Below are 26066 nucleotides of genomic sequence, written 5' to 3'. Positions count from 1 at the left end.
GACAGCATCAAATCCGTGATGCATTGTGGGTCTGACTGATGTACTAGTTAGTTGTTTATGATGCAATGTGATTTGTAGATCAGTCAGCCACCAGTCACGTGCAATGTCAGCTGCAATGTTGAACAAGCCCATTCTCTTTCATCCTCTTTCATCATCACCCTGTTTCCCTTGTCTTTCAGGCAGCAAGATGAAGTTGGAGCTGTCCCTGGTGGTGCATGGCTGTTGGGTGGGTGTGCTAACGGGACTCGGCAGGACAGCACTCCCTGGAGGTGTTTGCTGTATGTACACCCGCTGCTGCACCATGCCACAGCTCACCCATGACACTCTGCACACACTTAACAACCTGCCCTCCGTCATACAGCTCACCTTGGACACACTGTGCAAACCTATTACATTATCACACACCACACTCTCTCTCTTCCTCAATCCTTTAGCAAGAGAGTATTTAATAGACTTGCTTTTTGTGTCCTGCTTTTAGGACAGAACACCAGGAAGCATTGGAGGAGTTCACTGAATATTCCTATTGATAATATGCCGCTACACATACTGACCTATACATTTCTGACTGCACCATTGTATTAGGAAAGTCAAACACCAAAATTATTTTTATTTTTCAAGTCCATTTCTGCTTGATACCTGGTATGTCAAATTGCAGTGTGTTTTTTTGTAAATAAACTATGCAATTTATCTTATCTCCTTGGTGCTTGAGCTTTATTTTCTGAAAATATTTTGGATGTTCAACACTTATAGACCCAGATAATAAACTCAGCAAAAAAAGAAACGTCCTCTCACTGTCAAGCTTAACATGTGTACATATTTGTATGAACATAACAAGATTCAACAACTGAGACATAAACTGAACAAGTTCCACAGGCATGTGACTAACAAAAATTGAATAATGTGCCCCTGAACAAAGGGGGGGGTGTCAAATTCAAAAGTAACAGTCAGTATCTGGTCACCAGCTGCATTAAGTACTGCAATGCATCTCCTCCTCATGGACTACACCAGATTTGCCAGTTCTTGCTGTGAGATGTTACCCCACTCTTCCACCAAGGCACCTGCAAGTTCCCGGTAATCTCTGGGGGAAATGGCCCTAGCACTCAGCAGGTCCCAGACGTGCTCAATGGGATTGAGATCCGGGCTCTTCGCTGGCCATGGCAGAACACTGACATTCCTGTCTTGCAGGAAATCACACACAGAACGAGCAGTATGGCTGGTGGCATTGTCATGCTGGAGAGTCATGTCAGGATGAGCCTGCAGGAAGGGTACCATATGAGGGAGAAGGATGTCTTCCCTGTAACGCACAGCGTTGAGATTGCCTGCGATGACAACAAGTTCAGTCCGATGATGCTGTGACACACCACCCCACCTCCAAATCGATCCCGCTCCAGAGTACAGGCCTCGGTGTAAGGCTCATTCCTTTGACGATAAACACGAATCCGACCATCACCCCTGGTGAGACAAAACCGCGACTCGTCAGTGAAGAGCAATTTTTGCCAGTCCTGTCTGGTCCAGCGACGGTGGGTTTGTGCCCGACATTGTTGCCGGTGATGTCTGGTGAGGACCTGCCTTACAACAGGCCTACAAGCCCTCAGTTCAGCCTCTCTCAGCCTATTGCGGACAGTCCTGTGCAGGTGTTGTTACACGTGGTCTGCCACTGCGAGGACGATCAGCTGTCCGTCCTGTCTCTCTGTAGCACTGTCTTAGGCGTCTCACAGTACGGACATTGCAATTTATTGCCCTAGCCACATCTGCAGTCCTCATTCCTCCATGCAGTAATCCTAAGGCACGTTCACGCAGATGAGCAGGGACCCTGGGCATCTTTCTTTTGGTGTTTTTCAGAGTCAGTAGAAAGCCCTCTTTAGTGTCCTAAGTTTTCATAACTGTGACCTTAATTGCCAACCGTCTGTAAGCTGTTAGTGTCTTAACGACCGTTCCACAGACACATGTGTTTAAACCCTTTACAATGAAGATCTGTGAAGGTATTTGCATTTTTATGAATTATCTTTGAAAGACAGGGTCCTGAAAAAGGGACGTTTCTTTTTTTGCTGAGTTTATATTAATGAAAACAGTGACCCAAGTCTCTCCAGTATGTGAGTACTGTGTGAGTGAGTGAGTGAGTGAGTGAGTCTATTCATATTATGCTAAAGAATTCTAGTGAAGTAGCCCTTTGGACCATTGAAGAACTCTGGGTTAAGTGAATTATCACTTCTACCTCTTATCAGCAATCATAGGATTCATTCATGCTCCTTAGATGCCAGGTTAGGGTTACACACTAATTTTCTGTCACGGTCTATGGACCCCCTGAAGTAGCCTTGGCCCCCCATGTATAAAACTCTAGTTCCGTCACTGGTATAAAGGTCTCAGCGGGACTGATTTGGTCATCGTGCTCCCGCCCGCACACGTAGCTTTTCATACCGCACCCACCCGCTCCCACTGGTTTTCATAGCTGATTTTGAAAAGGCTTTTGATAAAGTACGACTGGAATTTATATATAAATGCCTAGAATATTTGAATTTTGGAGAATCTCTTATAAAATGGGTTAGTTATGTATAGTAACCCTAGGTGTAAAATAGTAAATAACGGCTACATCTCAGATGTTTTAAACTGGAAAACAAGGTTGTCCACTATCAGCATATCTATTTATTATTGCCATCGAAATGTTAACTGTTAAAATTAGATCCAACAAAAATATTAAGGGATTAGAAATCCATGGTTTAAAAACAAAGGTGTCACTGATGATTCATGTTTTCTTTTAAAACCACAATTAGAATCCCTCCACAGCCTCATAGAGTATCTAGATACTTTTGCTAACCTCTCTGGATGAAAACCAAATTATAATAAGTGTACTGTATTACATATTGGATCACAAAAAAAATTATACTTTTATGTTAACGTGTAGTTTACCAATAAAATGGTCTGACGGGGATGTGGACATACTCGGTATACAAATCCCGAAAGAAAGAAATGATCTCACTCCAATACATTTTTATAGAAAGTTAGCAAAAATAGATAAGATCTTGCTACCATGGAAAGGAAAATACCTGTTTATTTGTGGAAAAATCACCCTGATTAACTCTTTAGTCATATCACAGTTTACCTATTTGCTTATGGGTTTGCCTACACCTAGTGACCTGCTTTTTAAATTAAATTAGAGACAAAATTAAAAAGTGCCTATTTATATAACGAATATGAATTCGGAGGGCAGAAATTATTAATTATTAAAGCATTAGATCTCTCACTAAAGGCATCAGTAATACAAACGTTATACTTAAACCCCAAATAGTTCTCTGGTAAATTAATGTCTCACCCCATGTTCAAGAATGGTCTTTCTCCCTTTATTCAGAATACAACTGCTCACTTTTGGTTATTTGAAAACGAAATAATCTCCAAAATATCGTTATTTTTTAAACAAGCCTTAGAACGTTGGTTGCAATTTCAGTTTAATCCACCTGAAAAGACAGAACAAATAATACAACAAATGTTGTGGTTAAACTCAAATATACTTATTGATATAAAACATTTAATTAAATTATATCATAAGTAGGACTGGTGGAGTTATGTCACACATGCAGCTAACACAGACATTGAAATGTCTGCTCTACCCAAAATTACAACCAACTAATTGCAGCGTATCCACAAAAATGGAAGAGGCAAGTGGAATGGGGAAAAAGTAAGGAACTTGTCTGTCGGCCCTGCATTAAAGACCAAAACTGGTTAAAGAAAATAGTGATGAATAAAAATATATACCAATTTCATTGAAGGACCAAAAAAATTGACAGCTGTGCCATATAAATTGCAAAATAGTTGGGAAGAGATTTTCGATGTACCGATTCCATGGCACATGGTTTATGAATTTACACGCAAAACAACACCGGATTCAAAACTTCGAATTTTTCAGTTTAAATTATTATACAAAATTCTTGCAACCAATAGAATGTTATATACAGTTGAAGTCAGACGTTTACATACACTTAGGTTGGAGTCTTAAAACTCATTTTTCAAACACTCCACAAATTTCTTGTTAACAAACTATAGTTTTGGCAAGTCGGTTAGGACATCTGCTTTGTGCATGACACAAGTCATTTTTCCAACAATTGTTTACAGACAGATTATTTCACTTATAATTCACTGTATCACAACTCCAGTGAGTCAGAAGTTTACATGCACTAAGTTGACTGTGCCTTTAAAAAGCTTGGAAAATTCCAGAAAATGATGTCATGGCTTTAGAAGCTTCTGATAGGCTAATTGACATCATTTGAGTCAATTGGAGGTGTACCTGTAGATGTATTACAAGCCTACCTCTTTGCTTGGCATCATGGGAAAATCAAAATAAATCAATTGTGAAAAACAAATTCAAATGTATTTGGCTAAGGTGTACGTAAACTTCTGACTTCAACTGTATGTGTGCATGGGTGTGTATATATATTTACCCCCCAAAATATATGGGGGATTGGAAATGATGCAGACAATTACATTGTAACGGTTGTCTTCTGTAGAAATGGACCAAGGCGCAGCAGGTACGTGAATACTCATCTTTAATTAAAATAAAGGAGTAAAGCATCCACTTAACAATTCAAACAAAGTAACAAGAGCTACAGTTCTGCAGGCTAGAAACGCAGTGCAAAAAACAACCACCCACAACCCCAAAGAAAAACACACACACACCTATATAGGACTTCCAATCAAAGGCAACTATACACACCTGCCTTCAATTGGAAGTCCCAATCATCCACCCAACAATTAACCAATACAAACATGCCACGTCCTGACCCCAAAACTAAAACACTAGCTCCATCTCCCCTCGGGCTGGGCCGGAGAGCAGGAGGGCCCCTCGGGCTGGGCCGGAGGACAGGAGGGCCCCTCGGGCTGGGCCGGAGGACAGGAGGGCCCCTCGGGCTGGGCCGGAGGACAGGAGGGCCACTCTGGCCGATCCTGACAGGCCGGGCACCCTGGCAGATCAGGGCAGTCCGGCCACTCTGGCAGAACAGGGCAGTCCGGCCACTCTGGCAGAACAGGGCAGTCCGGCCACTCTGGCAGAACAGGGCAGTCCGGCCACCCTGGCAGAACAGGGCAGTCCGGCCACCCTGGCAGTTCAGGGCAGTCCGGCCACCCTGGCAGTTCAGGGCAGTCCGGCCACCCTGGCAGTTCAGGGCAGTCCGGCCACCCTGGCAGTTCAGGGCAGTCCGGCCACCCTGGCAGTTCAGGGCAGTCCGGCCACCCTGGCAGTTCAGGGCAGTCCGGCCACTCTGGCAGTTCAGGGCAGTCTGGCCACTCTGGCAGTTCAGGGCAGTCTGGCCACTCTGGCAGTTCAGGGCAGTCTGGCCACTCTGGCAGTTCAGGGCAGTCTGGCCACTCTGGCAGTTCAGGGCAGTCTGGCCACTCTGGCAGTTCAGGGCAGTCTGGCCACTCCGGCAGTTCAGGGCAGTCTGGCCACTCCGGCAGTTCAGGGCAGTCTGGCCACTCTGGCAGTTCAGGGCAGTCTGGCCACTCTGGCAGTTCAGGGCAGTCTGACCTCTCTGGCGACTGTTGACTGGCGGGCAGCTCTGACGACTGTTGACTGGCGGGCAGCTCTGACGACTGTTGACTGGCGGGCAGCTCTGACGACTGTTGACTGGCGGGCAGCTCTGACGACTGTTGACTGGCGGGCAGCTCTGACGACTGTTGACTGGCGGGCAGCTCTGACGACTGTTGACTGGCGGGCAGCTCTGGTGATGGTTGACTGGCGGGCAGCACTGACGACTGTTGACTGGCGGGCAGCTCTGGTGACTGTTGACTGGCGAGGCTGGGTTGACACACTAGACTCCTGATGCATGGGGCTGGTATAGGACGTGCCAGCCTGGAGACACGCACCTCCATGCTAGTGCGTCTGGCGGGAAACACCGGACCGAAAGGGCGCACTGGCGGTCTTGAGTGCAGGGTTGGCATCACCCCTTCCGGCTCGATGCTCCCCTTGCCCTGGCACCTGCGGGGCGCTGGTACTGGGCGAACTGGGCTGTGCGTCCGTATAGGCGAGATGGTGCGCACCTCAGCGTAACATGGCGCCCTCCACCTCGTACGCACCTCCCTGTAGTCACGGGTAGCTGGCTTACGGCTCTTCCCTGGCCTGGCCAAACTACCCGTGTGCCCCCCCCAAAAAAAATCTTGGGGCTGCCTCTCGGGTTTCCTAGCCAACCGTGTTCCAGCGTAACGTTCCCGATGGTTCCTCTGTCCAGCTGCCTCCACTCTCCTGAGTGCCTCCACCTGTTCCCATGGGAGGCGATCCCTTCCGGCCAGGATCACTTCCCAGGTGTAGGCTCCCTTGCCGTCCAGGACGTCCTCCCATGTCCATTGTTCCCTTTTTCTCTCCTGTGGCTTCCTCCTCTTCTGCTGCTTGGTCCTTTGGTGGGTGGTTCTGTAACGGTTGTCTTCTGTAGAAATGGACCAAGGCGCAGCAGGTACGTGAATACTCATCTTTAATAAAAATAAAGGAGTAAAGCATCCACTTAACAATTCAAACAAAGTAACAACAGCTACAGTTCTGCAGGCTAGAAACGCAGTGCAAAAAACAACCACCCACAACCCCAAAGAAAAACACACACACCTATATAGGACTTCCAATCAAAGGCAACTATACACACCTGCCTTCAATTGGAAGTCCCAATCATCCACCCAACAATTAACCAATACAAACATGCCACGTCCTGACCCCAAAACTAAAACACTAGCTCCATCTGCTGGTCAGGACGTGACAGTACCCCCCCCTCAAGGTGCAGACCCCGGAATGCACCTACCAACAAAAAAAAAACAACACAAAACCCATAAACAATAACCCTAAAACAATAAGGGAGGGAAGGGAGGGTGGCTGCCGTCACCGACGGCACTGTGCTACACCCTCCCTCCCCAACCCACCTATCCTGGAGGTGGCTCAGGTGCAGGGCGTGGACCTTGCTCCACCGTCGGCGTAGCCCACTTTGGTGGCGCTGCTAACTGCGCCGGGCAGATGGGCCACTTGGGCTGACCCTGGCAGATGGACCACTCGGGCTGGGCCGGAGGACAGGAGGGCCACTCGGGCTGGGCCGGAGGGCAGGAGGGCCACTCGGGCTGGGCCGGAGGGCAGGAGGGCCCCTCGGGCTGGGCCGGAGAGCAGGAGGGCCCCTCGGGCTGGGCCGGAGAGCAGGAGGGCCCCTCGGGCTGGGCCGGAGGACAGGAGGGCCCCTCGGGCTGGGCCGGAGGACAGGAGGGCCCCTCGGGCTGGGCCGGAGGACAGGAGGGCCACTCTGGCCGATCCTGACAGGCCGGGCACCCTGGCAGATCAGGGCAGGCGGGCACCTCTGGCAGAACAGGGCAGTCCGGCCACTCTGGCAGAACAGGGCAGTCCGGCCACTCTGGCAGAACAGGGCAGTCCGGCCACTCTGGCAGAACAGGGCAGTCCGGCCACTCTGGCAGAACAGGGCAGTCCGGCCACTCTGGCAGAACAGGGCAGTCCGGCCACTCTGGCAGAACAGGGCAGTCCGGCCACTCTGGCAGAACAGGGCAGTCCGGCCACCCTGGCAGAACAGGGCAGTCCGGCCACCCTGGCAGTTCAGGGCAGTCCGGCCACCCTGGCAGTTCAGGGCAGTCCGGCCACCCTGGCAGTTCAGGGCAGTCCGGCCACCCTGGCAGTTCAGGGCAGTCCGGCCACCCTGGCAGTTCAGGGCAGTCCGGCCACCCTGGCAGTTCAGGGCAGTCCGGCCACTCTGGCAGTTCAGGGCAGTCCGGCCACTCTGGCAGTTCAGGGCAGTCCGGCCACTCTGGCAGTTCAGGGCAGTCTGGCCACTCTGGCAGTTCAGGGCAGTCTGGCCACTCTGGCAGTTCAGGGCAGTCTGGCCACTCCGGCAGTTCAGGGCAGTCTGGCCACTCCGGCAGTTCAGGGCAGTCTGGCCACTCTGGCAGTTCAGGGCAGTCTGGCCACTCTGGCAGTTCAGGGCAGTCTGGCCACTCTGGCAGTTCAGGGCAGTCTGGCCACTCTGGCAGTTCAGGGCAGTCTGGCCACTCCGGCAGTTCAGGGCAGTCTGGCCACTCTGGCAGTTCAGGGCAGTCTGGCCACTCTGGCAGTTCAGGGCAGTCTGGCCACTCTGGCAGTTCAGGGCAGTCTGGCCACTCTGGCAGTTCAGGGCAGTCTGGCCACTCTGGCAGTTCAGGGCAGTCTGGCCACTCCGGCAGTTCAGGGCAGTCTGGCCACTCCGGCAGTTCAGGGCAGTCTGGCCACTCTGGCAGTTCAGGGCAGTCTGGCCACTCTGGCAGTTCAGGGCAGTCTGACCTCTCTGGCGACTGTTGACTGGCGGGCAGCTCTGACGACTGTTGACTGGCGGGCAGCTCTGACGACTGTTGACTGGCGGGCAGCTCTGACGACTGTTGACTGGCGGGCAGCTCTGACGACTGTTGACTGGCGGGCAGCTCTGACGACTGTTGACTGGCGGGCAGCTCTGACGACTGTTGACTGGCGGGCAGCTCTGACGACTGTTGACTGGCGGGCAGCTCTGGTGATGGTTGACTGGCGGGCAGCACTGACGACTGTTGACTGGCGGGCAGCTCTGGTGACTGTTGACTGGCGAGGCTGGGTTGACACACTAGACTCCTGATGCATGGGGCTGGTATAGGACGTGCCAGCCTGGAGACACGCACCTCCATGCTAGTGCGTCTGGCGGGAAACACCGGACCGAAAGGGCGCACTGGCGGTCTTGAGTGCAGGGTTGGCATCACCCCTTCCGGCTCGATGCTCCCCTTGCCCTGGCACCTGCGGGGCGCTGGTACTGGGCGAACTGGGCTGTGCGTCCATATAGGCGAGATGGTGCGCACCTCAGCGTAACATGGCGCCCTCCACCTCGTACGCACCTCCCTGTAGTCACGGGTAGCTGGCTTACGGCTCTTCCCTGGCCTGGCCAAACTACCCGTGTGCCCCCCCCAAAAAAAATCTTGGGGCTGCCTCTCGGGTTTCCTAGCCAACCGTGTTCCAGCGTAACGTTCCCGATGGTTCCTCTGTCCAGCTGCCTCCACTCTCCTGAGTGCCTCCACCTGTTCCCATGGGAGGCGATCCCTTCCGGCCAGGATCACTTCCCAGGTGTAGGCTCCCTTGCCGTCCAGGACGTCCTCCCATGTCCATTGTTCCCTTTTTCTCTCCTGTGGCTTCCTCCTCTTCTGCTGCTTGGTCCTTTGGTGGGTGGTTCTGTAACGGTTGTCTTCTGTAGAAATGGACCAAGGCGCAGCAGGTACGTGAATACTCATCTTTAATAAAAATAAAGGAGTAAAGCATCCACTTAACAATTCAAACAAAGTAACAACAGCTACAGTTCTGCAGGCTAGAAACGCAGTGCAAAAAACAACCACCCACAACCCCAAAGAAAAACACACACACCTATATAGGACTTCCAATCAAAGGCAACTATACACACCTGCCTTCAATTGGAAGTCCCAATCATCCACCCAACAATTAACCAATACAAACATGCCACGTCCTGACCCCAAAACTAAAACACTAGCTCCATCTGCTGGTCAGGACGTGACATACATTGATGAAAGCTACAATCTATCCACAATATTAACGCTGATCCACCCCCTGAATAAAAAATAAAATAATATATATATATATATATAATTTTAAAATAAAATATATATATATATAATTTTAAAATAAAATATATATATAATTTTATTTTTTATTCAGGGGGTGGATCAGCGTTAATATTGTATATATATATATTATTTATGTCTGTTTTGCATGTTAATTTGGAATTAAAACGTGCCACAGTTTGCAAACAATGTAAAAATCATTGAGTTAATAAAGCCGCATACAAACATGGTCTCTTTTTTGTTTTCTTGACTAAGGCAGCTCCAAAATGCAGGTATTTCAGCCTAGCTCAGTGCTTTCTGTGGTGGTGGGGCAGCCAGCGGAAAATACGGAGCATAGGGGTTAGTAATGTTCTCTAGTTATGCTGTGATTGGCTCAGTGTTCTGTCACTCATGAGCACATTATGTCACCGCAAAATCAACGGGGAGAGCAAAAAAGTTCAAGCCCCTTGGGTACTGCCATAGAGTTACATTAGAAGCCACTGCTTTTAATCAGGGCAAGGCGACCGGAAACATGACCGAATTCAAACAGTGTAGCTATTTCCTCCGCAAGGTAATCAAACAAGCTAAGCGTCAGTATAGAGACAAAGTAGAGTCACAATTCAACGGCTCAGACACGAGAGGTATGTGGCAGGATCTACAGTCAATCACGGACTATAAAAAGAAAACCAGCCCCGTCGCGGACCCCGATGTCTTGCTCCCAGACAAATTAAACAACTTCTTTGCTCGCTTTGAGGACAATATAATGCCACCAACACGGCCCGCTACCAAAACCTGTGGGCTCTCCTTCACCGCAGCCAACTTGAGTAAAGCATTTAAACGTGTTAACCCTCGCAAGGCTGCCGGCCCAGATGGCATCCCTAGCCGTGTCCTCAGAACATGCACAGACCTGCTGGCTGGTGTGTTTACGGACATATTCAATCAATCCCTATCCCAGTCTGCTGTTCCCACATGCTTCGAGGGCCACCATTGTTCCCGTTCCCAAGAAAGCTAAGGTAACTGAGCTAAACGACTATCGCCTGTAGCACTCACTTCCGTCATCATGAAGTGCTTTGAGAGACTAGTCAAGGATCCTATCACCTCCACCCTACCTGACACCCTAGACCCACTCCAATTTGCTTACCGACCCAATAGGTCCACTGACGACGCAATCGCAATCACACTGCCCTAGGAATACCTATGTAAGAATGCTGTTCATCGACTACAGCTCAGCATTTAACACCATAGTACCCTCCATACTCGTCATTAAGCACGAGACCCTGGGCTCGACCCCGCCCTGTGTAGCTGGGTCCTGGACTTTCTGACGGGCTGCGCCCAGGTGGTGAGGGTAGGAAACAACATCTGTCACTCCAGCATGACTTCTGCCACGTTCAAAACAACTGGAAACTCAGAAGTGGGAAATCTCAGACATCAGTGAGTTAAAAAAAAGCTTAGACTGGGAAAATATGTTTTGAATGGTCATCCAACTCAGAAGTCGGGAACTCTGGCCTCTTTCTAGAGCTCCGACATGAAGATCACTGACGTCATGATTTGACCTTGTTTTTTCCAGAGTTCCCAGTTGTCCTGAAAGCACCATAAATTCACAGAATGTCAGATTTTGATGTCAAAGTTTGTTGACAACATTTTCCCATGAAGGACCGCCATGCCACCTTCCTGTTCAAGTGAGCACAGCAAGGTGTATTGTATGTTGCTGCATAAATGATGTAATATGCCAGGGAGATATGTATTCTGTAGATAAGAAATGAATAGTAAGTGTATGTTGTGTAGTAAGCTGTTAATAGCCCATGTGCCTCACCCTAATAATTTGGTCCCTTTTCCCATCATGACTTAGCCTACTGTTCTGACTTGGTGGTGCACATGTAGCATATAGCCTGTTTTAGAGAAATGTAATCATTGAATATTGTAAGAGCGTTCATTGTCTGCTTATATGCCCCCTTTATTTATCCCACGGTGCTGACTTGGTGTTCAGGGAGAATACTGTAAGAATGGCCAATGTTCGGAATTCTGCCGGTGTACATTTAAAAAGTGCTGAACAAATAGTTATATTGACTACATCTGTCCTAGATCACTCATTAATGTCGAAATTACGGATTGTCTCTTATCTGCTTGTCGTCCCTTATGCCATAGTTTTTACATCTCAATTGTCAGTAGAAACCACATTTATTTAAGCAAATCAGACATATCAGCTGTTTTAAAAGGCAGTAAATGAGGCTGAATTAACTGTTTCACTGCCAGACAAGGGTCCGCTGATAGCCACGTGTAGCAGTGGTAAGGTGTTGGGACTCTACTGTTGGGACAGCTTTATGTAGGCCCTAACAGTTTGAGCGCACAGTTTGTCACCGTTTTTAGTGCAATGAATGTATTGTTTACTGTTGACCAGTGTTGTGTAGTGGCTTTGCTGGCATCATGCATCTAAAAAAGAATTTGGGGGAGTTTGCCCCACCAACATTTTCATGCTAAAATCGCCACTGACCCTAATAAAGTTTAAACGTTTGTGAAGGTTTGGTATGGTGTGGCTATTATTAAGCTTTAGCTACTGCAGTTTGGACACACCTAGTCATTCAAGGGGTTTTCTTTATTTTCACTATTTTTTACATTGTAGAGTGATGGAGCACACCACACACTTTTTTGGTTACTACATGATTCCATATGTTATTTCTTGGTTTTGATGTCTTTACTATTATTCTAGAATGTAGAACATAGTTCAAATAAAGAAAAACCCTTGAATGAGTAGGTGTGTCCAAACCTTTGACTGGTAATGTATATCTGACATTCTCTAGTTACCTTTCATTCACAGGCGTCCATCTCAATAAACCTGGGCGTACCTCGAACTACCACCACTCTCGTTGTCTGAGAGTCAGAGAATGCATTCGGCATCATGGCTGCAAGGATGAGGATTCTTGATAGACACACAGACTCAGTTCTTTGTGTGCATTGTGAACCAGTAGAGTTTTAATCTTGTTCATAAAATGGAACCTGATTCTGGGACATCTCAGTGTGCAGTAATTTAGATGAGATTGAACTACACCACAAGTAGAAGAAAGCCTGTGAAGACTGTGGCACACTGCTCTTGATTACGTTGTCAACACGTGTTCAAATAGAATGCATTGAAACACCTTGTATTGAAACAAAGAAATGTCAACAGAGCTTTTTCAGCACACAAATATACCTTCAAAAGTGTCTGCTGAGAACAGACATGTAAACAATTGTCTATGGAATTAAATGTAACTGTCAGAGTAGTTACACATCTTTCTGAATATAAATATTTCTGAACATTTTTACATCATTTAGGAGACGCTCTTATCCAGAGCGACTTACAAGTTGGTGCATTCACCTTATGATATCTAGTGGAACAACCACTTTACAATAGTACATCTCTATTTTTTTTTTTTTAAATGGGGGGGGGGGGGGTTAGAAGGATTACTTTATCCTATCCTAGGTATTCCTTAAAGAGGTGGGGTTTCAGGTGTCTACGGAAGGTGGTGATTGACTCCGCTGTCCTGGCGTCGTGAGGGAGCTTGTTCCACCATTGGGGTGCCAGAGCAGCGAACAGTTTTGACTGGGCTGAGCGGGAACTGTGCTTCCGCAGAGGTAGGGGGGCCAGCAGGCCAGAGGTGGATGAACGCAGTGCCCTTGTTTGGGTGTAGGGCCTGATCAGAGCCTGAAGGTACGGAGGTGCCATTCCCCGTTCCCCTCACAGTAGTGAACAATAGTACAGTCGTGGCCAAAAGCTTTGAGAATGACACAAATATAAATTTTCACAGTCTGCTGCCTCAGTTTGTATGATGGCAATTTGCATATACTCCAGAATGTTATGAAGAGTGATCAGATGAATTGTAATTAATTGCAAAGTCCCTCTTCGCCATGCAAATGAACTGAATCCCCAAAAAACATTTCCACTTGTACGTCCCTTCCGTCTTCAAGAGAGCGAGAGTTGCACCCCTTCTCAAAAAACCTACACTCGATACCCTCCGATGTCAACAACTACAGACCAGTATCCCTTCTTTCTTTTCTCTCCAAAACTCTTGAACGTGCCGTCCTTGGCCAGCTCTCCTGCTATCTCTCTCAGAATGACCTTCTCGATCCAAATCAGTCAGGTTTCAAGGCTGGTCATTCAACTGAGACTGCTCTTCTCTGTGTCACGGAGGCTCTCCGCACTGCTAAAGCTAACTCTCTCTCCTCTGCTCTCATCCTTCTAGACCTATCTGCTGCCTTTGATACTGTGAACCATCAGATCCTCCTCTCCACCCTCTCCGAGTTGGGTATCTCCGGCGCGGCTCACTCTTGGATTGCGTCCTACCTGACAGGTCGCTCCTACCAGGTGGCGTGGCGAGAATCCGTCTCCGCACCACGTGCTCTCACCACTGGTGTCCCCCAGGGCTCAGTTCTAGGCCCTCTCCTATTCTCGCTATACACCAAGTCACTTGGCTCTGTCATATCCTCACATGGTCTCTCCTATCATTGCTACGCAGACGACACACAATTAATCTTCTCCTTTCCCCCTTCTGATAACCAGGTGGCGAATCGCATCTCTGCATGTCTGGCAGACATATCAGTGTGGATGACGGATCACCACCTCAAGCTGAACCTCGGCAAGACGGAGCTGCTCTTCCTCCCAGGGAAGGACTGCCCTTTCCATGATCTCGCCATCACGGTGGACAACTCCATTGTGTCCTCCTTCCAAAGTGCTAAGAGCCTCGGCGTGACCCTGGACAACACCCTGTCGTTCTCCGCTAACATCAAGGCGGTGACCCGATCCTGTAGGTTCATGCTATACAACATTCGCAGAGTACGACCCTGCCTTACACAGGAAGCGGCGCAGGTCCTAATCCAGGCACTTGTCATCTCCCGTCTGGATTACTGCAACTCCCTGTTGGCGGGGCTCCCTGCCTGTGCCATTAAACCCCTACAACTCATCCAGAACGCCGCAGCCTGTCTGGTGTTCAACCTTCCCAAGTTCTCTCACGTCACCCCGCTCCTCCGCACACTCCACTGGCTTCCAGTTGAAGCTCGCATCTGCTACAAGACCATGGTGCTTGCCTACGGAGCTGTGAGGGGAACGGCACCTCCGTACCTTCAGGCTCTGATCAGGCCCTACACCCAAACAAGGGCACTGCATTCATCCACCTCTGGCCTGCTGGCCCCCCTACCTCTGCGGAAGCACAGTTCCCACTCAGCCCAGTCAAAACTGTTCGCTGCTCTGGCACCCCAATGGTGGAACAAGCTCCCTCACGACAGCGGAGTCAATCACCACCTTCCGTAGACACATGAAACCCCACCTCTTTAAGGAATACCTGGGATAGGATATAGTAATCCTTCTAATACCCCCCCCCAAAAAGATATAGATGTACTATAGTAAAGTGGTTGTTCCACTGGACATCTTAAGGTGAATGCACCAATTTGTAAGTCGCTCTGGATAAGAGCGTTTGCTAAATGACGTAAATGTAAAAATTTCAGCCCTGCCACAAAAGAACCAGCTGACATCATGTCAGTGATTCTCTCGTTAACACAGGTGTGAGTGTTGACGAGGACAAGGCTGGAGATCACTCTGTCATGCTGATTGAGTTCGAATAACAGACCGCAAGCTTCAAAAGGAGGGTGGTGCTTGGAATCATTGTTCTTCCTCTGTCAACCATGATTACCTGCAAGGAAACACGTGCCGTCATCATTGCTTTGCACAAAAAGGGCTTCACAGGCAAGGATGTTGCTGCCAGTAAGATTGCACCTAAATCAACCATTTATCGGAACATCAAGAGCTTCAAGGAGAGCGGTTCAATTGTTGTGAAGGCTGCTTCAGGGCGCCCAAGAAAGTCCAGCAAGCACCAGGACCATGTCCTAAAGTTGATTCAGCTGCGGGATCGGGGCACCACCAGTACAGAGCTTGCTCAGGAATGGCAGCAGGCAGGTGTGAGTGCATCTGCACTCACAGTGAGGCGAAGACTTTTGGAGGATGGCCTGGTCTCAAGAAGGGCAGCAAAGAAGCCACTTCTCTCCAGGAAAAACATCAGGGACAGACTGATATTCTGCAAAAGGTACAGGGATTGGACTGCTGAGGACTGGGGTAAAGTCATTTTCTCTGATGAATCCCCTTTCCGATTGTTTGGGACATCCGGAAAAAAACTTGTCCGGAGAAGACAAGGTGAGCGCTACCATCAGTCCTGTGTCATGCCAACAGTAAAGCATCCTGAGACCATTCGTGTGTGGGGTTGCTTCTCAGCCAAGGGAGTGGGATCACTCACAATTTTGCCTAAGAACAAAGAATAAAGAATGGTACCAACACATCCTCCGAGAGCAACTTCTCCCAACCATCCAGGAACAGTTTGGTGACGAACAATGCCTTTTCCAGCATGATGGAGTACCTTGACATAAGGCAAAATTGATAACTAAGTGGCTCGGGGAACAAAACATTGATATTTTGGGTCCATGGCCAAGAAACTCCCCAGACCTTAATCCCATTGAGAACTTGTGGTCAATCCTCAAGAGGCGGGTGGACAAACAAAAACCCACAAATTCTGACAAACTCGAAGCATTGATTATGCAAGAATGGGCTGCCATCAGTCAGGATGTGGCCCAGAAGTTAATTGACAGCATGCCAGGGCGGATTGCAGAGGTCTTGAAAAAGAAGGGTCAACATTGCAAATATTGACTCTTTGCATCAACTTTATGCAATTGTCAATAAAATCCTGGCACTTATGAAATGCTTGTAATTATACTTCAGTATTCCATAGTAACATCTGACAAAAATATCTAAAGACACTGAAGCAGCAAACTTTGTGGAAATTAATATTTGTGTCATTCTCAAAACTTTTGGCCACGACTGTACAACAGTGTCTGCTATGAACAGACTTGTAAACAACAAAAGGGTCAAATATAAAGTGTTTAGTGTAGACAAATATTTATGAGCAATATAAATATTTCGGAACAATAGCAAAACTGTCTCATGAACAGACATGTCAATAACAAATAATAATAAAATAACAAGTGTCTATGGAATAAAATGAAAGTGTCTAGTGTCTGACTCCTGAGATGTCTGAACAACAACAGAACAAGTTGTTAATTTCACTGTGGGCTGAGTGCACAAACTCATGCAGCTGGTGATTGAATTCTTCCCGGCGTTTTGGCAAGAGTTCGTCCATGAAATCAGCTATTAGTGCCAGGACACTGTGGAGAGGAAATTAGGAGTGTGAGGAGCAGTGTACATGGTGAGGTGAGGAGGAAAAAAGACACCAGAAGAGAGGAAAGGGGATTAGAATAAAGTCTGAAATTATTTGTATTTATTTACCTCTGGGACAAGCTGGTGGCTCGGTGCATGACGTTTTCCAGATCCATTCACTGGTGTTTATGCCTTGAAAATAAAAAAAGTAGAGAGCTATTTAGTACACATATCCAAAACAGTAATGAACATCAAATGTCATTAATCAAGAATACAATAGACTATTTAATGTTCCAAACTTCGAGCAGAGCTGTGTACCTGGCCTAGCTACTCAACTCTGCTCAAACATTTGCAACATTTTGACTAGCCAGACCCACCAAACTTTGACTTTGGTGTTATCAATGTGGGAAGCTTCTGACTTTTTTTCCATGACAACATTTTGTTTGATCAAAAGTTGTAAAGATCTTTAGTTTAGTTAGTTGGTTTGCTTACCCTACACGAGTATGCTGCTAGACTAGCCGCTAGCCAGCCAAGTAAATAGCGCTAGATATTGTAAGAAAAACATGGCTACTCTTTTCGTTGACTACAATAGAAAATACAACATACCCCATCCTTTGGTGAAGACAGCATGTTGCTTTCTTCCCATGCTTCACGTGCCGAACAAGCCAGCAGCAACATTTCTGGTGTCATAAGCATCGTAATGATCGGACCAAACTGCAGCAGGGATGTGAATCATCTTCTTGCTTTATTAAAGAACTGAACAAAACCACGACAAACCACAGTCCTGTAAGGTACATAGACTATACATGGAACAACCACCCACAAACACAAGAGAAAATAAACCCACTTAAATATGCTCTCCAATTAGAAGCAACGACAACCAGCTGCTTCTAATTGGAGGTCGTTCCCAAAACTAACATAGAAATAGACAAACTAGAAAACCCACATAGAAATAGAATACATAGAACATAAACCAAAAACCCCGAAACACACTAAACAAACACACGCCTGCCACGCCCTGACCAAACTACAATAACAAATAACCCCTTTTACTGGTCAGGACGTGACATCTGGAGTAGCCTTTCCACTGCCATCTCCACTGCGGCCCGGCCTTGTAATATTCATATGTGTAAAAATACTGAATTGTAATTGGATGCATTTTACCGCCGTATCATACTGTGCTATGATTGGTTAAGACCACCAAGATGGTTAGATCATGGTCAGTTGATCATGGTATGAGACACGTGGACATGCCAGTTATAGCTAGCTAATAAAGAGCTACGTTAAGAAATATCCTGTAGTACGGCATTTTATTATTTTGTACAAAGCGTGCAAAACAAGACAGGCCTTGTTTATTTTATTTTCCTTGATGAACTTGTCGTGAACACCAGCCCCAAAAAAGTGGTTGGGTATGGACCCCAGCGTCTCAGCAATCTCCCTCCATGAAATGGCATTTATGTGCTGGTCTTTATATAATGCATGGCTAAAATTGTACTGTTTAAGGTACTTTTGTACCTACTCGGTCAATCGATGTTCGAAGATGTCGGTCTCCATGTTGAATCCACACTGAGTTTTGGGCTGAATTGACAGTGAAGCAGAAACTCGCGTCACCCCTACAGTTGACCAATCACTGACGAAGGGGCGTAGACTTCTGCTTATGAACTTTGGCTGGCCAAACAGCCGACAAAATGCTACCCGAACTCCAAAATGAACAAAAACGTCACACAATGTTGTCATAATATGTCCACGAACTGTACCGATTGAATGTGGCTCATTTGGCCAACATCCCTTGTTTATTGATGATGCTGGCTATGCCAGGTTGGATCTGAATGCATATTGATGTCCATTAAATTTCTCAAATGTCTGGTTAATTAAAATCTTCCCTGTCATGTTGTCCGACGCCAAATTTTCCTAAAGTAAACTCTGAAATTGCATATTGTTTTTATTAATATTTTAGATAATTCAAATGAAAATCTGTTGCCAATTGAATGGAAACCTAGCTATATACACCCTAAAGCAGTGGTTTTCAACTGGTTTTCCCCGGGGACCCAACTTTAACAATGACAATTGAGTCGCGACCCAATATTATGGACTGTTGATGATTACATTTTATAATGTTGTATTGCAGCTGCCTTCTTGGGCAGGTTTCACTTTCACTCTGTCTCAAATATGGTATTAAAGAAAGTCATTACACAGCCATATTAACTGAGAAAACATTTAATATCAATTCAAGAGAATAAGCCATTTAATTGGACGACCAGATCAGGAGTGGGGTGTAATACATTATCAGACTGAGAACATGACATCAAAACCAGTCCAATAATGTTAATGAACAGTAACACATACCAGTCCAATAATGTTAATGAACAGTAACACATACCAGTCCTTAATGTTAATGAAGAGTAATACATACCAGTTCAATAATGTTAATGAACAGTAACACATACCAGTCCTTAATGTTAATGAACAGTAACACATACCAGTGTTTAAAATAGAAAAAACAACAATCATTTGGAATTCTTAATCATCAATAATCATGTTAATAGTTTCACAACCTTGAAAAGTGTTTTTAAAGGTGTACATTTTTAACCAGTTCAATAAAATGTAATATGAATGTCAGAATTAATTAACCTGTTTATTTAGTGTGTGTGTGTGTGTGTGTCTGTGTGTATGTGGCCTATCAGTGGGAAAGCTGGGGGTGTTTCTTGAGCTTGATAAGTTTGAAGTTTGGTTGACAGGGCAACTCGAAGGTCATGCTGGCTGTCCAGTTTGTTTCTGCTTTTAGTTTTCAGCGCGGATATAGCAGAGAAGCCACTTTCACACAGATAGCTAGTTCTGAACGGTAGCTTGATACTGATTGCATGACAGACGAGAGCAAGATACTCTCCCATTTCCGGGAAGCGCATGCTCTGTCCGCGATCAAACGACAGCTCCAACAGCAGAGCCTTTTCGTTGCTTGGCAACGTGACGCTTCTCATCTCCACTTGAAAGGGGTCCGGTATCCAGTCTTCTTGTCTCCAGTTCTCCTCCGGGAAGTAGTCGCAAAACTTTCCCCGCAGCTTGACAGATGCTGTTTAACGGTTTTTTTCAGTTTGTCGCTGTGCGCTTTGTTGATCAGATTCTGAATCTCGAAATCAGCATTGGGAAACATGTCAAACCTCCCGTTAGAAACATGACTTGCCCAAACGGTGAGCTTCATATTGAAGGCATTCACTTTGTCCCTCTGTTCAAATCGATTGTGCCACCTCCATTGCATTGACACATTGAGAGTATTCAGATGATCAAAAATATCCACCAGGTAGACAACTTGCGTGAACCATTCATCACAATCGAAATGTTCGGGCAGAGATTACTTGTTTTCTGAAAGAAACGCAGCAATCTCCGCTCGAAGCTCATAAAAGTGACCCAACACTTTACCCCTGGAAAGCCAGCGGACCTCTGCATGATAAAGCACATGCTGGTGCTCCCTCCCCATATCCCTGCCGGAGGCCTGAAACATCTGCTTTTCGTGGAACTCTTTTTGATATAGTTGGCACACTTGATCACATCCTGGAGAGAGGCGTGGAGCTCAGGCACCATGTCCTTCACTGCCAATGCCTCCCTGTGTAGGAAGCTGGGGTTCCAGGTCGCGCTCGGTGCTCTCTCCAGGATCCGCTTTACTACCCCGGAGTGCTTTCCCGTCATGGCAGCTGCCCCGTCAGTGGTCACACCGACGCACCCATCCCAGGCCAGTCCCACGGAGCCCAGGAACATATCCACTGTATTAAAGACAGTGTCTGCATAGTTGGTGTCTGACATAGACCATTAGCATGGCATGGTTAGCCACATCCGTGGATTCATCAAGCTGCAGTGGGTAATGGCCATTTGCACTAATGCTCTCTGATGTCTGGCGCGTTATGTCCTCAGACATGTCCTGGATTCTCCTCCTCGTGGTGTCATTGGATAGGGGGATGGTTTTAAGTTTGTTGGCGGCTGACTCTCCCAAGATTTCAATGCACATATCAATCGCAGCAGGGAGTATGAGATTCTCTGCTGGTGTGGGCTTTTTTGCACTTAGCAATGCGCTGGGCCACAAGGTATGACGCGCGAAATGCCTTTCCATATACCATGCATACCTTGTTCAATTAATCGTGTGAGGACTCCTGATATTGACATTTCCGTTTTAAAAAGTCAGACGTTTTATCTTTGTGGCTTGGATGCTTGGTGCCCAGATGACGTTTCATTTTGGAGGGTTTCATGCTCTCATTAGCTAACAGCTCGTTGCATAGGACGCACTACAGTCTACTCACCCTGTCTGTCTTCTATATATGGGTGTGTTTGTAAATTCATCAGCTATTCTGCGCTCTGGCACACTCAGACGAGTGTGCGCTGAAATCTGAGTAGATAGCCAGAGCGAATTTACGAATGCACCGTATTTGATGAAGTCGGGGTCGTATTTTATCTTACTGACAGGGACCGGGTTGTCTGCCTTGTTGTTGACATTGGAAGCAGCAGTAGATGAGAGAGCTGCACGTTTTAAAAACTTGTCCATGATTTTACTCTGACAGCTAGCCTACATGAGTTAAATGACAGATAACTATCCACATGTGCAATAACTGCAGAACAAATCTGCATAGTTATCTGTCAATCAAGCTAGCTGTCTGAAGAAGATCTGTATTATCTGATTGGACGTGTCACATTTAAAACTAAACAGAGAACGTTATTGTATTGGTCGATGAGCGAGTGCAGCGCATACTGAGTCCGAATTTAACTAGACGTTTAACTAGAATTTAACTGCGGACACACTGCACGTGTAAAGTCAACAACAATAAGGGGTGCAGAGGTATCCTTTCAAAATAATGTTTGTTTTATTTTATTTTACTTGCACAAGTCCCGCGACCCCTTAAAATCCTCCAGTTGAGAATCACTGCCCTAAAGACTCTGGCAAGTGGCTAGTCCAGTGTCCCTTTGGTTATGCCTGCATCACCAGTAGCCCCAAACATCTAAAGAATAAGCTACCAGCCAAACAAGCTTGTAAGAATTGTACTTAAACTGCCTCCTCACACTCATCTGGTGGTTGAGCAATTTTTTGTCTCAATCTCTGTAATGTGTCTGTATCTATGTAATGTGTCTGTGTCTCTGTAATGTGTCTGTATCTATGTAATGTGTCTGTGTCTCTGTAATATGTCTGTATCTATGTAATGTGTCTGTGTCTCTGTAATGTGTCTGTATCTATGTAATGTGTCTGTGTCTCTGTAATGTGTCTGTATCTATGTAATGTGTCTGTGTCTCTGTAATGTGTCTGTATCTATGTAATGTGTCTGTGTCTCTGTAATGTGTCTGTGTCTCTGTAATGTGCCTGTATCTATGTAATGTGTCTGTATCTATGCAATGTGTCTGTATCTCTGTAATGTGTCTGTATCTATGTAATGCGTCTGTGTCTCTGTAATGTGTCTGTATCTATGTAATGTGTCTGTGTCTCTGTAATGTGTCTGTATCTATGTAATGTGTCTGTGTCTCTGTAATGTGTCTGTATCTATGTAATGTGTCTGTGTCTCTGTAATGTGTCTGTATCTATGTAATGTGTCTGTATCTATGTAATTGTATATGTATTTATGTAATGTGTCTGTGTCTCTGTAATGTGTCTGTGTCTCTGTAATGTGTCTGTGTCTCTGTAATGTGTCTGTGTCTCTGTAATGTGTCTGTGTCTATGTAATGTGTCTGTGTCTCTGTAATGTGTCTGTTTCTATGTAATGTGTCTGTTTCTATGTAATGTGTCTGTATCTATGTAATGTGTCTGTATCTCTGTAATGTGTCTGTATCTATGTAATGTGTCTGTATCTATGTAATGTGTCTGTATCTATGTAATGCGTCTGTGTCTCTGTAATGTGTCTGTATCTATGTAATGTGTCTGTATCTATGTAATGTGTCTGTATCTATGTAATGTGTCTGTATCTATGTAATGTGTCTGTATCTATGTAATGCGTCTGTGTCTCTGTAATGTGTCTGTATCTATGTAATGTGTCTGTGTCTCTGTAATGTGTCTGTATCTATGTAATGTGTCTGTGTCTCTGTAATGTGTCTGTGTCTCTGTAATGTGTCTGTATCTATGTAATGTGTCTGTATCTATGTAATGTGTCTGTGTCTCTGTAATGTGTCTGTATCTCTGTAATGTGTCTGTATCTATGTAATGTGTCTGTGTCTCTGTAATGTGTCTGTATCTATGTAATGTGTCTGTATCTCTGTAATGTGTCTGTATCTATGTAATGTGTCTGTGTCTCTGTAATGTGTCTGTGTCTCTGTAATGTGTCTGTATCTATGTAATGTGTCTGTATCTATGTAATGTGTCTGTGTCTCTGTAATGTGTCTGTATCTCTGTAATGTGTCTGTATCTATGTAATGTGTCTGTGTCTCTGTAATGTGTCTGTATCTATGTAATGTGTCTGTATCTCTGTAATGTGTCTGTATCTATGTAATGTGTCTGTGTCTCTGTAATGTGTCTGTATCTATGTAATGTGTCTGTATCTATGTAATGTGTCTGTATCTATGTAATGTGTCTGTATCTATGTAATGTGTCTGTATCTATGTAATGTGTCTGTATCTATGTAATGTGTCTGTATCTATGTAATGTGTCTGTATCTATGTAATGTGTCTGTGTCTCTGTAATGTGTCTGTATCTATGTAATGTGTCTGTGTCTCTGTAATGTGTCTGTATCTATGTAATGTGTCTGTATCTCTGTAATGTGTCTGTATCTATGTAATGTGTCTGTGTCTCTGTAATGTGTCTGTATCTATGTAATGTGTCTGTGTCTCTGTAATGTGTCTGTATCTATGTAATGTGTCTGTGTCTCTGTAATGTGTCTGTATCTATGTAATGTGTCTGTGTCTCTGTAATGTGTCTGTATCTATGTAATGTGTCTGTGTCTCTGTAATGTGTCTGTATCTATGTAATGCGTCTGTGTCTCTGTAATGTGTCTGTATCTATGTAATGTGTCTGTGTCTCTGTAATGTGTCTGTATCTATGTAATGTGTCTGTGTCTCTGTAATGTGTCTGTATCTATGTAATGTGTCTGTGTCTCTGTAATGTGTCTGTATCTATGTAATGTGTCTGTGTCTCTGTAATGTGTCTGTATCTATGTAATGTGTCTGTGTCTCTGTAATGTGTCTGTATCTATGTAATGTGTCTGTGTCTCTGTAATGTGTCTGTATCTATGTAATGTGTCTGTGTCTCTGTAATGTGTCTGTATCTATGTAATGTGTCTGTGTCTCTGTAATGTGTCTGTATCTATGTAATGTGTCTGTGTCTCTGTAATGTGTCTGTATCTATGTAATGTGTCTGTATCTATGTAATGTGTCTGTGTCTCTGTAATGTGTCTGTATCTATGTAATGTGTCTGTGTCTCTGTAATGTGTCTGTATCTATGTAATGTGTCTGTGTCTCTGTAATGTGTCTGTATCTATGTAATGTGTCTGTGTCTCTGTAATGTGTCTGTATCTATGTAATGTGTCTGTGTCTCTGTAATGTGTCTGTATCTATGTAATGTGTCTGTATCTATGTAATGTGTCTGTGTCTCTGTAATGTGTCTGTATCTATGTAATTGTATATGTATTTATGTAAAACATAAGGACCACAATGGAAATAAGTCCCCAACTTTATTGTGCAATTAAAAAAAATATTTGTGTAAATATGTATTTTTTCTACTGAGAAATAAAAACAATCAATCCAAACTGTGCAGTGACCAATTGATGAATGGAAAGAAACATCTGTTACAAAACCCCAAAAAGTTGAATCATATTCAGAGATTGTCAAGCTAAGCCTTCGATACTGGGTTAGACTACAAGGTAGGGTGGGATGTATTTTCTGTTTGTCAAGATTCACATAGTCTATTTATGCTTTGTTTACTGGTTGTGTGGTGCATTGGCACAGAAACCTGTTGGTGGTCAATTCTTTGCATATATTTTATATAATTCTAAATATGGCATCAAAATATTGAACATCTGATTTCCCCCCAGTTGATCATTTCTGCAGCTGGCTCTGTAGCGTAATGAAACAGGCAGGGAGAGTGAGCTCATCTGTGGTGATCGGCGAACCATTCACTTTTGGCCTGTAGCCCTGCGTGGCATCGACTGTGCCACAAAGGCATGCTTAACTTAGGGATAGGCGTCCCGTCAACGGGACAGTTGTAAATCATGCAGCGCCGTGTGTCACGATCACATATTTTAGAGAAACAACAAATGTCGGTACATATAAGTGTCTTATATTGGCTGAAAGCTTAAATTCTCGTTAATATAACTGCTCTGTCCAATTTACAGTAGCTATTACTGCGGAAAAATGCCATGCTATTGTTTGAGGGGAGCTCCCAACAACAAAACACTTTTTTTCACCGCAATAGCTTTGATAAATTCACCTCTGAAGGTGAAATGTGTACTTACATTCTGAAATCTTGCTCTGATTTATCATACAAAGGGTCCCGGAGATAACATGAACTGTCGTTTTGTTAGGTAAAATCCTTTTTCATATCCTGAAAAGGTCCATATAGCATGCACGATCGATTTTGTATTTCCACTTGTTCAATTTGCAAAGAAAGGAATCTGTGAAAATCTCACCCTAAACGTTGTTTCAACCAGTCAAATCACGTTTGTATGTATTCCTCAGAGATCCTAGAAGGTAACAAGACTTCACTATATCATTAGGGGTGTAGTATATCCTATAGGACACCAAATGTGGTCAGAGAGCGACGCCTTCACGGCACGCCGATGACGCGGGCGGTCTTCACTTGATCGACTGTAACTTTGTCAAATAAGCACCAATCGGGTTCAAACAAAGCTAGCTAGATAGCCAATGAGCTGGGCTTTACGGGAGTATCAGGGGGGTAAGGGGGCTATCCCTAAGAAGTTTGTGGAAAAGTCGATATCTACGTTTATAAACACAGGTTTGCTACAGTTATTGTTATTTGTGCTCGTAAACATTTCTTTTGAGTTAATTCTATGAGGAGGGAGGGTGTTACATTTATTTTACAGTACAAGGAGAGGGTCATGTGAAATTATTTTAAACTTTTGGGAGGAGGGGTGCATTTTTTGAATGACACCTTGAGTTAGACCAGCTCCTCTCCCCCAATACATTTAGATCTGTCCGTAACTGTCCCTTGCTTCTCTGAGAATGCATAGGCAATAGCCTATTCTATTTAATTGAGACAACACACACATCTGATCTCCCACACCCAACTAGGAGAGGAGAGGTATGGCTAATTGTCACGTGTGCTCCGTCTCCGGCCTCTAGATCACCAGGCTGCTCGTTATGGCGCACACCTGTCACCATCGTTATGCATGTCAGCGCATTATGACAC

General features: G+C 45.4%; 1 protein-coding gene across 1 annotated transcript in view; it reads left to right on the top strand.

The window, feature by feature from the left end:
* Window positions 1–187: 187 nt before the first annotated feature.
* The window catches only part of qtrt2 (queuine tRNA-ribosyltransferase accessory subunit 2), a 57723-nt gene continuing 31844 nt past the window's right edge, over window positions 188–26066 (top strand). The window contains 2 exon segments of the mRNA XM_045701937.1: window positions 188–378; window positions 479–526. Of these exon segments, the coding sequence (XP_045557893.1) occupies window positions 188–378; window positions 479–526 (239 nt within the window).

This window comes from Salmo salar, chromosome 19 (genome assembly GCF_965601325.2).
Source record: "Salmo salar chromosome 19, fSalSal1, whole genome shotgun sequence".
In the NCBI taxonomy this organism is placed as follows: domain Eukaryota; kingdom Metazoa; phylum Chordata; class Actinopteri; order Salmoniformes; family Salmonidae; genus Salmo; species Salmo salar.
This window is presented reverse-complemented; position numbering and strand designations above follow the sequence as displayed.